The 16,873-nt window shown below is 38.6% G+C and overlaps 1 protein-coding gene across 3 annotated transcripts in view; it reads right to left on the reverse strand.

The window, feature by feature from the left end:
- The window catches only part of fam13a (family with sequence similarity 13 member A), a 59,315-nt gene extending 42,807 nt beyond the window's left edge, over positions 1–16,508 (reverse strand). For 2 of the 3 annotated variants that reach the window (XM_069168142.1, XM_069168141.1), the window contains exons 1-7: positions 16,249–16,508; positions 11,447–11,642; positions 9,037–9,246; positions 6,899–7,076; positions 4,443–4,596; positions 2,437–2,556; positions 1,592–1,678 (exon numbers count right to left, since the gene is read on the reverse strand). In XM_069168142.1, the coding sequence (XP_069024243.1) occupies positions 1,592–1,678; positions 2,437–2,556; positions 4,443–4,596; positions 6,899–7,076; positions 9,037–9,246; positions 11,447–11,642; positions 16,249–16,275 (972 nt within the window). In that variant the 5' untranslated portion in view covers positions 16,276–16,508. The remainder of the gene's footprint in view (positions 1–1,591; positions 1,679–2,436; positions 2,557–4,442; positions 4,597–6,898; positions 7,077–9,036; positions 9,247–11,446; positions 11,643–16,248) is intronic. The other variant, XM_069168140.1, reaches the window with a different exon arrangement.
- Between the last annotated feature and the right edge of the window lie 365 nt (positions 16,509–16,873).

Below are 16,873 nucleotides of genomic sequence, written 5' to 3' on the forward strand. Positions count from 1 at the left end.
TTTTTTGCATTCTAAGTACTTTTACTTGTAATACTTTCCCCCCCATTATACTTACATATGTATTATTGTCAACATAAAAGCATTAAATATGGTATAAAATAATAAACATGATAGAGAGAGTGCTTTTAGTTAAGTAAAATATTTCCTCCATCACTGGCAGAAGCTTCACTGACAGTGAATCCTGACAGGCATCTATTACCTACTTATCAAATTCTCTTGTTGGAGACATTATCTGTTGGTGATCCTATTATTACAGCTGTTTTGTGATTACTGATATACAATTTGGTAACATTTCCATAATTGGTTCACTGCTAATCAAACTAGGGATTAGGAGCTAATGTGCTGTTAATGAAACATTCAAAATAACATCTTTATGTACAATGATTACTGTTAATGGTGTTATAGTAGTTTTTTACCATTGGTTACTCTTTCTGATACTATAGGTATGTTTACTAGATGAATTACTATGAGAACTAAATGCTAATCTATATATTGATGTTTACAGTTTATATACAGTACATTGTGCTTCATTTCAGAAAAATACACATTTCGCAACTTCTTAATACTTTTGTGAATCTTGCGATTGAAATCTCATTGTTTTCAAATTTGTATACATAATCACTGAATTTGTTGTCCAATTCTGTTAACACAGTTTCACAAATGTTAAAATAAAAACCTTCAAAACAATAAAAACCTCCAAGGCAATTTACTGGCATTTTTTTCTGGAGGTGTGTGTAGCCAGAGGGCCTGACTTCTATGGTTAAAAGTTTAAAGCAACATCAAGCATTTACATTTTATAAACCAGCTCTGCCTAAAGCAGCCGACTGTTGAGGGCAGCCCATATCCTTCATCAGCAGATGTCTTTACCCTCCTGAGCTTATTTTGCTATAAGTCAGCATTTCCTTTATCACGATAGTGACACCAGGGTAAATATGACTGACCCATTTATGACGCCAGATGTTTGTTTAAAACTGCCTTCAAAACAACCGCAGCAAGATAATTTCAGTGTGTCTAAAAGCTGAAGGCAACGTCAGAGAAATTACTCATCATTTTCTCTGTGCATGTGACAAAATGATGCGTAATGCAAAACTTGTACACAGCAAATTTTGCTCCACATGGCATCAAATAATCACAGTTTCAAACCTAACAAAGTTTACTTAAACTGATGCAGCTCTCCGATTGACCTATTTGATGTAAATAAATGATTCCAGAGATCAATTTACTAAACATATACACAAACAGGAAATTTCCAGACTTTAGTTGCCCTCAAATCAATGGTCCAATCTGTATTGGCAACACAGCACAGCTGCAGGAGCATACCACAGCCCATGTTTGTCTCACTTTGCAAAGAGGCGTGTTATTGTTTTCCTGCAGCAGATTGCCTTTATCAAATCACACCATGTGACCAAACTAGGAGGCCACAGGCAGTCTGAAAGTTGGCCTCAGGCTAATCAGCACCGAGGTTACACAGCAGATAAGAAAGCAGTAGGTATTTAGCGGAAAGGGTGAGTAATAAACTGCAATAAACTAATATGCCAACACCCTTAAACAATTATTTAATTCGACTGATCATAACAGTTATTATCGGTACCTTTTTTTTCCTTATTCTCGCCTTTGGAGAGTTAGTGGAGGAGTTGTTGAGAAGTTCTGTATTTCCCACTGCATTTATTTGTCCAATCTTAAAAAACATAGAGAGAAAATGACAAAGATGAAGAGAATGAAATTCATGGTGCACACTAAAATCCTTTGTATAACTTTAAAGTACACAGTTAAATGTACTCTACACAAGACTAAGACTGCATTTTCCTAGAGAGCTACAACCATGTTAAACACTTGGTTTTACAAATAGTATAAGACTTCAATAATGAAAGGCAGTACAAATGCTGTACTGTGGGGAAATGGTATGTTTTACAACTGATAAACTGCACCTTCAAATGATTATAAAAACATAAATAATCTTCAGGTGCATGTGATATCTGCTTTATACATTTAAGTTAACCTCTGTCAACGCAGAAAAAGTAGGTAAACAAATGGAAAACTTAAAGTAAATTTTTCTAACCTACAAACTAACTACAAATTAGTTGCTTGAAAACTATTAAAAAAAAATGATGATGTATTCTTCCTGAGTGACTTAAACTATCATTCCATGTCAGCAGACACTGATGACATCTTTAAAAGCTCAAAGAAACCAACACAAAAATGGCTTAAGTGTTAGAAAACAGCTTTTCCAAAACATTCCCATGTTCTGTTAATCACTGCACCCAGATCACATGGTTGGTGTTAAAAAGGACTACGTAAGGGAATTTGAAGGGTTCACGCAGGTTTGACCTGGGAATGTCAGGCATAAACAACAGCACTGCATTTCACAGCAGGCCAACTCGGACAAAAGCTCCCATAACAGGTACGCTGAGCATTAATGCATGCACAGAAACGCACACATGCAGGCTCGCTACTGAAAAGCCCAGCACACACGTTCATCCTGGGAACCGGTGTCGGTGTCTTGGCATCGAGATGGCTGAGCGACTTCTTTGTGTCTGCATCCATCACTTCCGACTCCTGCGAGCAGAAAGAGGACAATGGAGACGGTCACATTTGTAGTCCTTGTCTTGCATACAGTCGAGTAACAAAGGAGGTAACATATCATGTTTAATAGAGGTCGGGCAGCTTTGTTCCCTTTCATTATTGTAACTGGAGCCTCGTACATCCAGTAGCTATGACGTATCTTTTTACAATGAGGGAAATTGTTTATGTGCAGTCTGCTTTTACTTTTCTCCCGAGAGGCCCTAACAACATGGTCGAGAATAGATTTAAACAAGTTGACAATCTGCATCCTCCAACACATTCACTGACATAAGCACCGCCATGCATGCCTTACGCTCATCAGCATTTTACAACTGAAGGTAAAAGCGAAACCGGCGATCAGCTGAGCGGTGTTCAAAGGCATTACAAGGAAAGTCAGGAGGCGAGGGGGGCCTCCACAGGCCATGTGTGCATGTACATACGTGTTAGTATTGTTGTTTACGTGTGTATGTGCATGATCATCTTTTTTGACTGAGGGGCTTCCCATTGGTCATTTGCGGGGTCTCCCGTAGCTGTGCCCTCAAAGGCATTCACAACACAGTACATACGTGACTGGAAATGCAATCACAAAAAAATTATGTTGTACAATGTCTTTTATAATGTAATTTTATTACCACTAGGAATCTGGACTTTTGGATTTCATGATGTTGCTTGTTGTCACTAAATCTGTAAAATAATTAACATATTCAGAGGTTTTTTTTGTTTTGTTTTTTTTTGCATGGTAAGCAGAGCGTCACATGGGTAGCAGACACTATGTTTGATGGTGTTAAGAATAGTAGGAGAGGTACCCCAAGGGTGGAGGTCAAACCCATTGGGAGCCCCATCACATGGTCACTGCCTGTTCATCAGATGACTAAAGTCACATTTCACAAGCCTAACACAGCCATCAATCAACCATCAAGACGTTGTTGATGTTCATACTGTACAAGATCAGATTGAAAAGTTCTGAGACTGTTCCTGTTGTGAGTGAAAGGAGCGCAACAGTGATATGTACAAACACAAAATTTGATGTACGCCTGGCCTCTGCTCATGTCCATGGACCAGCGGTCTCAAAAAAGTGCATAACTCGGGTGCTGATCAAGTGATGTAACTTGTTACACTCACTCATTAAAGTTATAGCCTCTTCCTGCTGCATGCACATCACATGTAACAAGTGCCGTGTCTTGACTTTTTGATCCAGCCTTGTTTACTCCAAGAAAATGTGTTTTGTATTTGTAGTGTCTGGATGGGTTTTTTTTCCTGAAGAAGAACCAACTTGGACATATGATTTTTGCATTCATAACATGCATGACAAGTGAAGATGTACAGAAAATAAATCATAATCCAAGTATATTACAATAGTTCTAAATATATTTTAAGAAATACAATTTTCTAAACCAGAATCTAAGATCTAAGATTGTTGACTTCAATCACGTCACAGTGGATGATTTTGTTGTGTTTGGTTCATATTTTGCAGCTGCTCTTGAAGTAGCTACAGATGCAACAACAAGATGCAGGCAGGAAAACCAACAGACCAGACAAACCAGCTAATCAATAAAGACATCAGCCATCAAGGCAGACACTCAAAAACTGCCACCTGTGGAGAAGTCCTTCCTGCAAGGCTGTGATATAAGATCAATACCTAAATCCATTTGAGCTTGAAAGAGAGCCGAGAGTGAGAACATACAAGCTTGTTATAAACCACCACTCCTACGAGTGGAAGGGCAGAGGGTGAGGTCACAGGCCTGAGAGGAACTCGTACTGTTTAAACTGCATGGGCACAACACGTTACTCTCACCAGCTGCATTACATTTTACTGACCACCACACCCGATATATTTCATATAAACACTAGCATCTGGTGCTCAGGTAAGTATACAACACCTTGACAATTATGAGCATTGGCGTTTCTTCCGCGTCGTCCTCTTTGTCTCTCTCTGTGTTGGTCTCAAAGATATTGCGGTAGTTCTGGATGAGTTTGATCATGATCTTGTTACAGATGTTTATGTCCTTCATTGCTTCGAAACCAGGAGCCACACTGGAAAAGAGGGGGAGAGGACAAAAAACAAAAATAAAAGCAAACCGATTACAATCAATCCAAATCATTAAAACATGACAGCAGCAGTAGAAATAAAGTTCAACAGAAAATTTTATTTTAGTTGTCAGTTAGTTGACCTAAATCCAGCTTCCCCATTAAATACAAAGTCTGATGCTACTGAGCAGCTGTGGAAGATGTTCACTGGGCTGTAGGGCTAATAATAGAACAGCAACGAACGCACACACGCACAAATGAAGAGAACAGGTTGTACACTATGAAAGAGTATCTTGTACAGTTTTGTTCATCTCATCTGTCAGAATGATTGAGGATAGCAGTTTTAGCTCAGCCACTGACTGCATAATTTTTTTTCTAAATATCTGTAAAAGCTGAAAAAAGATTGAGATTGGGCAATGCAAAGATTTTCTTAAACACCATGCAATACCATCAGGGAGGTTCCTCATAGGTCTCAAATTCATTCTGCAGCAATGACCACAAACATACAACCACTCAGAGAACTATTCTAAGCCATAAGGAGAAGAAGAGGAAGACAAAATCAGGGACCAAAGAGGCAATGTGCAAGTGTAGCAAGACCAATGTACTGTTATAAACACAGCAAATACTGACTACAATAAGTTGTTTTTGTTTAGTACACTTTATAGAGTTCATTGATAAAACAAAAAGTTGAAAACATCCTAAGTTTACTTTTAGTGCTGAAAACCTTTGCACAGTACTGTATATCATATAAGAGTTACTTCAAAATTGTTTGCATTTTGATGTGTTTTGTGTTTTAGTTGTTTTGTTGTTCCTAATACATAGTCAAACACGTAATTTCATAGATTTATTTAGATCAAAACGTGCATTAAACTATTTAATTTATTTTTGAACCAGAGTGCTCATCAAAATATATTGCATTGTTTGCAGTGACAGGACAGTTTAAACACAAGTGTATGTGTAAAGAAATGAATTTAAGGGGCATTTAAAAGCAGGCTCTGAATTCCAGGAATAATGTAAGTGTCACAGCTGTCAAACACTGTGCTTTTATTCTCACTAAATAAGCTACAGCACCACCTACTGGTCAAACACTTTCAAAGAAACATGAACTTTTAACATCTTTCCATCCTACTGCTTTAATATGTAAAACCAATGTTTAATATCTAAATTATCAATCATAAAAGGGGAAAGTTGACTGACTAACTGCCTATTTTCCAGACTGGGCTGAGCTGCCTCTCTGCTGTTTCAAGACGGCAGTAAACATACTTTGTAAAGGTCACTGTGAAGACACCAGACTTGACAAAACGTTCAGAAATCTTAGTTATGTCCTTTACGTTTAGTAAACACTCATATGTGTTTAGTTAAGTTTCATCCTGTACCCCTAAGTGTGGATCATTAAAACCAATATCAGACTGGGGCCTAAATTGAACCCTAACCCAGTGATTGAATATAATAATGGTGGAAGTGTTCAGTAAGGCACTTTCATTTTGAATGGTACTTGTTTAGCAATACAATATTCAACACGTTTGATTCTGATTGTTTCTTCCTATTACCGCTTGTTGTCATGGTTCAGGGTTATAGTCTGTTGGGTTTCCTGTTGCATTTTGACATCACTCACTTCTTGCATCTGTTTGTTTTACTTCCTGCCCTTGTTTTTTTTCCCCCCACCACCTCACCTGTGGTGTGGTAGCGCATCAGCAGTCGGTGTATTTAGTTCTGCCTTTCCCCGTGTCAGCAGCCAGGTTGTCACGTCTTGCAGGTTCATTTTAGAATGACATGAGTAAAACTTGCAATTTGCTTCAAATGCCGCCTTCTATGTTGTACATTTGGGTCCTTTCCCATGGATAACAGTGACACTATTATTGTTGTTGTTTGTCTTCAGCTCTACAGAGCATTTTGGTCTCTTTTAGCTTGTTGTTCTTGTTTTTTCAGCTCACAACTTTACGGTTTTGATTTGACTTTTGATTACTAATAAGTAATTAAAAATGATTCTAAATGATTCTGAATACTCCTGTGTGTCTGCTGAACGTGTTAATCGTCACCCATTTAAGAACACTCTCATTACAAAATGTCTTTGTTGTGTTTAGAGCTTGCTTGGCAGCCCCCAAGTGGACAAAAAACCTGATCAATGCGGGTTGTAACCCACCAAAGGCTTCAATAACATTGTTGCTAATACATGCAAGTACCTAGTTTCATTCATTTATGGTAATAAAAAAAGGCAAAAGCTGCTGTGATGATGAGATTGGTTCATGGGTATTAACTTTGACTGAATAATCACATCATCTACCCTTAAAGAAAATATTAAACTCACTGGAAAACACTGGGTCCAAACACAGTGGCGAGGTTGAAAGCAGTCATGCGGTTGTCCTTGTGGTTGCTCTCTACGATGGTGAGGAACTGGCAGAGGTAGCGCAGGAGGCTGTGCTGGACGTCTGGAAGCTTCTGGAGCAGGTCTCTCATATCTGACCAGGAGCCGTCATCACCGCACTCTAGAAATAAACAAGATATCAGATTATATCAAAAGTGGGGTTCCCACTAAATATATTAATTTCTTTCGGCCCATGTAGTTTTTTTTGTTCAGGAAAAAAACTGAAACTTGTTTCAAACAATCTTTAGTGGACAGGTTGATAAATACGCCTGTGCTTTAAGGTACTTCTCATCACTGGCATTTTGCCTGGGTCTATTTACTCACAATGTAGTCATAACCATTAAACGACTACTGACTACACTTACATGAGCAATTTTAATTCCTTAGCAGGAGTTCACAAAAAAGAAAACAGACTTTCAATGATTAAAAGTTTCAGTGAACCACATTCAAACTTTAAGTATAGTAAATAGTATTACAGCCCAATTCCAGCGGGCAGTGATAGTCCCATGCACCTGGTCTCTGTAATATCTTAAATTATGCTGACTAATAGTACGTGACCATTACCAGAAAAGAGCCTGAAAATATGTTGATGCTATTACTTGGGATACATAATTGGGCCAGAGTTGGATAAAGGGATATTACTACTGATCCTGAAAGACTGAGTGACGCAAAAATTGTGAGTGCGTACTTCTGAGTGTGTGTGCATGCGTATGAATGCGGCTATGTGTACGTCTCTCTCAGTATGTGGGGAGAGGGGGGGGGGGGATAGTTGAGAGTGCTCACAGCAGCTCCTTTTACAGCTGGGTAAAGTTCAGATACTGTGTGCATATATGGTATGTAGATCTAATTGTATTTTGTTACAAAATTAGTTATTTTGTTTTTCAAAATTATTACTGCACTGGATGAAAATTAAGATGCTTCATTATGGTTAATCTTGTGATTATGGAAAAAAAAAATTACAAATAATTGCCTGAACTTCCCAGAATGTAATGTCAATCAGCTAATTTTTTTTTATTCTGTAAGAATCCTTAAAAGGTTTTCAGTTTATAACAAATAGTGAAATGCACAAAATCCTCAGATTTTGAAATCCCTAACCAGCAACTGTTTGGGATTTTGACTGGACAAATTACTCAAAAGCGAGCAATTCTCAAAATATCAACTGAAAAATCATCTGTCGAATTTATTAATTAATCACTAATATTATATTAACTAAGAGTATAACATTACTAGTAAGAATTACCCAAAAAGTAAAAACATCCCAAGGACAGAATACATTTTTACTTATTTGATTCAAGTAACAGTCTCACTTGAGTTGAAACTATTAAGCCATTGTTAATTTTGTTAATGCATGACCTACACGCAAATATTCTGGAACCATGAATATTTACAATTCATTCAAATTAATCTGCAACTATCTGTCAATTCATCATATGACTCAGCTGTTTTTAAATTCTTTAATACTGTAAAAGAGGACAAAACAATTTTACTAAGTACACCAAAATAATTGTATTCAGTATTTATAGCCAAGAGCATCTCCCTAATGGTGCATTTGGCTGGAGGTCCTGAAAAATCAGGCTGATATTTATGAAGTCGATGAAAGCAAAGCAAATACTGCAGCCAAAATGTATACTCTTCTCCCATCAAAAAGATTTACCCCGGTGTTGAAAGAGAGCCGAGAGTGAGAACAGACACTTGACGGTTCAAATGACTCACTTTAGCCTTTACACCCTCAGAGATCATCACCAGAAATATGAGGTGCATCACTCTTCACATCACGTAGACTCTCAGACTCTCATTTAGTCAGCAGTGCCTTTTCAAGCACTGCCATGTGCAGATGGCACTGCTAATAGTCAATTTGAGCACCTAAGAATAGCCTTGATTTCCAGGCAGTCGGAATCATGCACCAGATACTCCCTACACTTGAGAAGGTATTACTCTCTACTATCTGTGGATATGTATCACATGACGGCTGTCAAAAAACAGTAAAACCTGATCATCTAATTCTAGTAGACAAATAGGCAGACGACTAATAGGCTAAAGATACAATGAGACTCAAATGAGACCACAAATTGGTGTGTTACCTTGGTAGTGTTGTACCAGTGCCTGTTGGACTGTTGAGTCTACGAGACCCTCTGGCAGATCTCGGAGGTACTGTTTGAGCAAGCTGGCCACGGTACACGAGTCCGATTCAGACAGAAGGTCCACATCCTCACCACTCTCCAGCTTCTGTTTCAGGGTCTCCACAGCACGGACGTTCCCATTTACTCTGAACAGACCCTCCTGATGCAGTGCTGGAGGAAAGGGGCAGAAATGCTATTTAGTTACATGAAACACGTGGTACAAAGAGCTATCAATCACTCCGCAAGATAACTTAAATGTAGTTTATTGGGCCCTTATGATGCTTTATGATCCTTAGACCAATATAACATATCTCAACACTGTCAGTACAATTAACCATTAAGTATGATAGAGATATCTACGGTCAGGGGATGGTCTGACCCCTTCATATTTCATTCAGCACCAGTATATAGTCTGGATTTCCCTTTGGCCCTATAATAGCCATGCTTTTTTTTTTTTTTTTTTTTTTTTGCTAACTTTCCTCTTGCAAAAAAAAAAAAAAAAATAAATAAATCAGGCTTAAACTTGTACTCAATAAATCTAAAAGTTTAACACTTCATTTTTGCCATCCTGTGATTTAAAAACTGCAAAAATAATTAGTTTCTTTCATATACACTCTTGTAAACCTTTGATTACCAGGTGAACTTTCTTGTTTAGTAAAAAGCTAAAAGTGTACCTTGGCTAAGGTTTGGCCATAAACCTCTTTCTTGGTAAAAAAAAAAAACTGCCTTCATTTTTGCATAGAAGACAAAAAAAACAAACAAAACAAACAAAAAAAATTAATAACAGCGAAATAATCAACAAACATTTTGCAGATGATCAAGAACTACCTTTAACCCGAGGATAATTTGCGCACACACATACGTACACTTGTTACGTTGTCTGCAGAAGTGCGTTCACACGTGAGGAGTAGCGCAGCCTCGTGCTCACAGCGACCAAAATTTGCGTACGAAGCTGGACACTTTTTTTTTTACCCTCAACTTTGGCCATATTGATACGTAACGGAAGAGGGAGGAGCCATAACGCCGGAAGAAATGCAGTAATTGCGACGAACACGTAACAATACAAATAATATTACTCCTACCCCCTCCAAGTAGTACTGTACAGGTGATGGATAGAAGCCATAACTGAGACACAGGGCGCGAACACACCTGGACCAGAAGAAGGCCAAACAACGCCGGTAGATATTTTGGCGGGAAACATTTAAACGTTGCGGCCATCGTTTCCGGTAAGTGCACAAGCCTTAGTGCGATTTTTAGCATAGGATGTGAACGACTGACGGTGTCTGGGCCTTAGATACAAACCCGGGACACTGTTTCTGAATATAGATGTTACATTTGAGCACTAAAGACCATAATACCCATTTCACCTCCGTGGCACTGGAGTGGAGGCAGAAACATTAGGGATGGAGTCCTTAAAAGAAATATGGACCTGGTGGGTTTTTTTTGTTTTTTTTTCCCTGCAGAAGGTAATATATTATTTTCTTCTATATTTATGTTTAATAGTCAGGAGTTCATCTGAAGTGGAAAGTAATATGTACCCTGACGGTTGCTTAAGAAGCTGCCAGATTTATAGCTTTGTGCGTGGAGAGGGGTTTTACTCCACTACTAAGCACTGGCATTAATAGTTTGTTTAGTAGACTATATTGATTACTTTAGGAAGCCTGCAGTTTCATCTGCTATGAGCAATGAGTTTGTCTCTCTTGTAGCGACATCTAGTGGTCAAACAGAAGATATTATAATAAAGTGGGTCAGTAGAGTACTGTGTTTTTTGGTTTAAACTCCTATCTACAAATACTCGTTGATTATTTAAATTAAATTCCTTTGCAGTTTTGCTACCTTTGAGAGAGACAAATTGGCTACTATTTGTTTGTTTGCGGCATTATCAAAACCTAAATTGTTTTCGTTTTTTTTTTTTATCACAGTGAACATCAAAGCTGCATAAATCTTTGTCAGTTAGAATATTATCTGAGGGGAAAGTACACTGATGGATTCCCGTGGTGTACTGATATGTTACTTAGTTAAAAAGGTAATTGTTTTTTGGTAGTGTACTAGGTAACATGGAGGTGCAATGCTTACTATATTTTATATAAGGCGTGCAATTACAAAAGTTAAATATTTCAAGCACGCTTAAATTCTTCTTCTTGTAGTTTGTACTTGATGTTTGTTTTTTAAAATGAAGTTAAACTAGAATCCTGGAACAGAGAAAAAGAAACACTCATACAATCATTAAAATCTGTAAAACCCAACAGCCCATAATATAAAGTGCTTGTGATTGGCATTGAACTGGCAAGAAACAATGATTATGGTCTTTTTTAAGGCATATGATCCAGCATTTCAATTCTACTTTATGATGTAATTTGTTTTGCCTCACCGTGCTTGCGGAGATGCTCCACCATCTTCCGCACCACCAGGGGCACTCCACCCTCCATCAGGCCGTGCTCTCGCAGCTCGAACAGGGATGCTCCAAACAGCTTGGTGTGCTTGGCTGCCACTGTTCTGGATCTCAGAATGGGCATCTGCACCATCTTCTTCATGTCTTCTTTAACCTGCACTGCTGTCTTGTTGTGCTGCAGGGAGAGCAGAGAGCAGCAGTCAACTACTGCCACGGGGCACAGAGTGCGGCGCTAGAGCCGGCATCACGGGAGGCACCACTGAGACACCTGCTCCGGAGGAAGCGTCACTCCACTCCGTAGACTAAAAGGTTAGTAGGGTGATGGCGACTCTGTGGAGCCCATGCATGCACACCTCCTGCACTGTCATGTTCTTAAAGGACAATATGTGCTGAGCACTGGAAGGAAGAGAAAGGGGAGGGCTGGCAGTGCATGTGTTGCTATGACAAATATCAGGTTACCATGCAACACCTTTGGTTAAAGTCATGGCCAGAGTGACACTCACCTGCACAAATAGACATATGAAAGCACATGCAGACAAACACTCTCACGTGTCGTGTATATAAATATGAATGGATAGTAAGGAGAACAGATCAGGCAGGAGTTTGTGGCCGGAGCTGAAAGAATCACCAGTCCACTTGTTTACATTTGGCCGTGAAGGACTGGCAGAGAAAATGTTTTACAAAAAAAAAATCTTCTGTGCGTGCCTTTCAGGAGTTTATGAAGCTTATGTATAAACTGAAAGTGAAGCATGCACAAGTTGGCGCCTTAAACAAACATTGTTTTAATCTAGTTGTGTGTGTGTACCTGTATTACCCATGTTGTGAGGACATTAATCAAAACTGTCACATTGTGAGGACTGAACTTCTTTTTTGATGTGAAAAGCAAGTCCCCATCTTCATATCATAAAATTTGAGGGTGACGACTTGGTTTATGTTTTTATGTTTTAGGTGAGGCTAAGCAAGTTAGCTGTGGTTATGGTAAGAGTAGGTCTGCAGGAACTGAATGTGTAATGTCCTCTGAAGTAACAGAAACTCTATAAGCACTTAGATTATTTACTTAAAACAAGCAGCAATATTATAATGTAAAAATACAGTTACAGTTTAAAGTATTACCTTCAAAATTGTACTTCTGTAGAGGGGTGGAAGAAATTATTCAACATGTTGTAATTAAACTACTCATTATTTAAAAGAGGATGTTTGTAAGTGCTATATCGCACATTATTTGATTATCTTATAAACAATTACAGGGACGTTATTTTTAATTCATTATTGTGTAAATAATATTCTACCAGTTGGTTGAGGTGTATCTAATTTTACCTACTTTATATACTGTTGATTAGTCGACTATAAATTCATGCTTAACTTTTTATAAACACATTTGTTACACAAAAACCTAATCTATACAATAACTGGCATTAAAAGAAGTAAAGTAGAAAATAAAACCTTTCCCTTCCAAGTGTAGTGGAGCTGAAAAAGAGGAGCAAAAAAAAAAAATGACTGTACAATAACTACAAGTAACTCATGTACAGTAGCTGAGTTGATGTACTGAGGTACTTTCCACCATTTATGTGCTTTAATCATACCTGATAACTTATCAAGGCAAACAGTGCCACATGGTCTCGATCTCTTCATACAGATACCCAGCTTTTAACACACACACACACACACACACACACACACACACACACACACACACACACACACACACACACACACTAAAGAAATCTCATCTCCATTCAATGAGGTATTATTAAAGCAGGATATATTACTTATTTAATTGGCACATTTTCCTGCAGTGTAATACATTTCTGTGTTTGTTTAGTCGTCAGGAGCAAGCTAGATAATATACACAAACCAGAAGCAGGTTTTGGGCACTGGCTGAGGAGGAAAAGACTTCCTGCGCTTCTGAGCAAAGCGCACTATTGTAACCATAGCAACGATTAGGCCATGTGACACATGGTAATTCCAGAGTTCACCACTTCACACTTACCCACACAGTGAAATGAAAGACTCAGGCTATATGATTTGGTCACGATGAAGTCCATAGGAGCAGAGTGTATTTACTGTGCAAGGAACTTCGAAGTATGGGAGTGAATACGTAATACTGAATTTGTACCCTTGGTTACTAGTTGTTTAAACTGAATGGGTAAAGTCCTGCCACAGTCCGGTCAGCTGATTAAAGCCCACCTCACAGATGGTGCTGAAATGGCTAAAACAAAATCTTTGCCATGGCAGATGCTCTGACAGTGCTAATACATCATACATTCACACTTAGAAGGATCTGAGAAGCAAAGCAGGGTGGTATGTGCTCATGGTGGTTAGTCCGGCTATCCAGCAGATGCATAAAACTGCTTCATACTTGGATGGCTGCTTAAGGTGAAGCAAAATTTGATAGGCTACACGGCCTTGATATATTCTAATGTAATAGACTTGCTGTATCATCAAGTGTGATTAGAACTGAAATATAAATAGGTTATAACTAAGAGTTTTGGACAGGAATAAACAAGAAAGCCATGATTGTACTTCCACAAAGTTATGCACAAGAACTTCAGACTTTAAAAAAAGAAAAGGAAAAATAAATAACTCTATGGTAGATGAGAAAATATCCTTAGACGACCAGTTGGTGCAGTTTATAGTATATTTCATAGACACAATAGTTCATTGTAATGATGTACACAGCACAGTTTATGTTGTAACCTTCCGACGCCACACGCAACATCCCGTAGTACTACTACTGCAGGAGTTAAAGAGTTAAGCTGGTCTGAGCTAGATCTGATTGTGAGAAGTCTTACTGAACAGATGTCCCCTAAATCTGTCTTTACTACCAGACACACACACACACACACTAACCCCATCCAGGTTTTCTTAGTCTGCATGTACGCACAACCTCAAACTAGATCAAAATTTTGTATATAATATATATAGATATATACTGTACTGTATATACTGTGCATTTTATATATATATTTTATATTTTTACTGCTATTTTACTGCTATTTTATTGCTTTTCTATTGTTCTATTATTATCTTATTGCTTCTGTATGCTGCTGCAGCGAAAAAAAATTTCCCTCGGGGATTAATAAAGTAACTACCTAACCTAACCTAAAATCGGGTCTACAGCTTTATCAGTAGACATCCAAGACCAACAAAAGGCACCGGTCAAGTGGTTAACTCTCACTGCAATAATCAGAATGTATAGAAAAGTTCCTTCATATCCTATTAACAATAACGACAAAAAACCCACTGGTAAACACACAAACACTGATTATGTTAAACTCAATAAAAGGGTCAATAATCCAATGAACTTCTAACACAAGGAGGAAATACTGAGAAAACACTAAATGGTAACTGTAAATGATATCTGTATGTCTGGCACAGTGGTGACAGAACTTGACATCTTGCAAAAATGAGAGCGCAACAATTTACATTCTGTAGTGAATTACGACAAGATGCAAGAATTTAAGGACACATTGAAGAGTATAAGTGCTCCCACCTTCACACCACAGCTGAGATGTAGTTTAGGACATGATGTAAAACCCTGGTTGTTGGTAAGGGGCCTCTGGAAACACGTACTTGTGCTTTTGTCTCTACTTTGGTCTCAAAGTAACTGTTAAAAAAACAACAACCTCCTCACACTGAATTCTCGCACCACAGGATCCGTTTGCAGAGTTCAAAGTGTTTACAGTCAAGATGCGCCTGAGAAACTCAAATATCTGTGGGGGCTGTGTGAACCAAAGCAGCCAAGAATAAAGGGAATCACACGCTGTTTGTACCCAATTGCCTCTATTGTTTACCAAGTTGACTGTTATTCACCTTATAATGCTCCTCCCCTCCCCCGTCTTTATAATGTTTTCTCACTACAACTTCTGACAGGGAAAGAGAAGCCTGCTACTGTCCGAGGACTGAGTGAGTTTTCATTTCCCCCCCCTCTGAAAAGCGTCTTGAATATTTACTGAAATGTCAGATTTTCCTACACAGTTTGAGTGAAAAAGTCTCTCTGAAGATTTTTAGAAATAGACTGCTAACAGGACGGGCCATGTACCCATGTCTTCTACTTGCTCAGGAAGGGGATTGCAAGTCCAAGCTTGTACCCTCCCTTTCCTACCCTCCACACACCTCCTCCCCTCGGTCTGGCTCTCCCCCTATGTGGGTGGCCATTGAAGCAACTGGTAGCAAAAGCACCACAGGCTCCACAAGCAACAGCTGCTTAGCTCAAAGACACTACTGCAAGACACAAGGAGTTTTTAAAAAAAATACATACAAATTAGGCTTGTAAAGTTGTGTAATGCCTATAAAGACACTGTTTCCAGTCAGGAAATGTTGGGAAAGTGACCTCATTGAGGGTTGAATCATTGCTTGGAAATAAATTTGAGGTATGGACAGAAAACGTGAAGCTCACAGTGTGTTTTTCTCTTGAACTGTTATGTTGCTGTTAAAAGATGACAGATTAAGATTAGTGCTGACAGGCGAGGAGGGTGCTGTTTTAATTAATAGAAGGAAAAGTGTTCACTATCACCCTGCAAATCAAGCTTCTTGTGAGCAAAGTTACTTTGTTTTAGTGACGGAAAGTTAGTTTTACCGCAGGGAAAGGAGATTTTTTTTCCCCCCCTCCTTGCCATTTTAAAAAGCCATTTGGGTCTACCGGAACATCCAACACACACATTACAAAACTGTGTAGACTGACGGTGAGCGCCATAGTCCCGTTATGCATTCTTTAGCCCTTAATCACTGGTTGAATGGGAAATATTTAAGCCAACTTGGGCTTCGTAGCTTCTACTCACACAGATGGTCATAGCTCCTGCCCCCATTCTCCCACAGAAGAGACGTCTTCTTTCAGGCAAAGATGAAAGGAAAAAATTCTGCTGTCTTCCCTCCTCCTTTCCTCACTCTGTTCCAGGATACACTCTTGGACTTTTCCCAGTGGTGGGAATCACTTTCATCTTAAAATGCCCCATTTAGATACTCCAAAAATACGACGCGGATAATCCGGGAATGGAGATAACAAAGTGCTGTCACTACCGGCAGACTGTGAGCTATCCAACCCATGAGCACAGATTAGTATTTGTCTCTTTTCTCTTCCTCCCTCTTTATTCTCCTCCTAGGCTGAAATCTGAGCCCAGCTCTCCCATTGGTTCAGTGACCTGGTCATGTGATCAAGGGGCAAAACCCCAAAACTTAAAATATGTCCGGAAGGAATCATTTACCAGCAAAGGAGGGTAGAAAGTTAGATAAAGCACAGAGGGCTAAAAGGTTGGTCTGAAGAGAAACATTTGTACATTAAAATTAAAATATCACACAGAAAAAAGAAACAAGGCTTACAATGAATTCATCACCTAGAGCATGGTTTTTCAGATCTGTAGTTTGTATTCAATATATTCACAACATTAATATTAATTTATCTTGCTG

This window comes from Embiotoca jacksoni, unplaced genomic scaffold (genome assembly GCF_022577435.1).
Source record: "Embiotoca jacksoni isolate LCO1_2020_lvr unplaced genomic scaffold, fEmbJac1.0.p SCAF_4, whole genome shotgun sequence".
NCBI classification, from domain to species: domain Eukaryota; kingdom Metazoa; phylum Chordata; class Actinopteri; family Embiotocidae; genus Embiotoca; species Embiotoca jacksoni.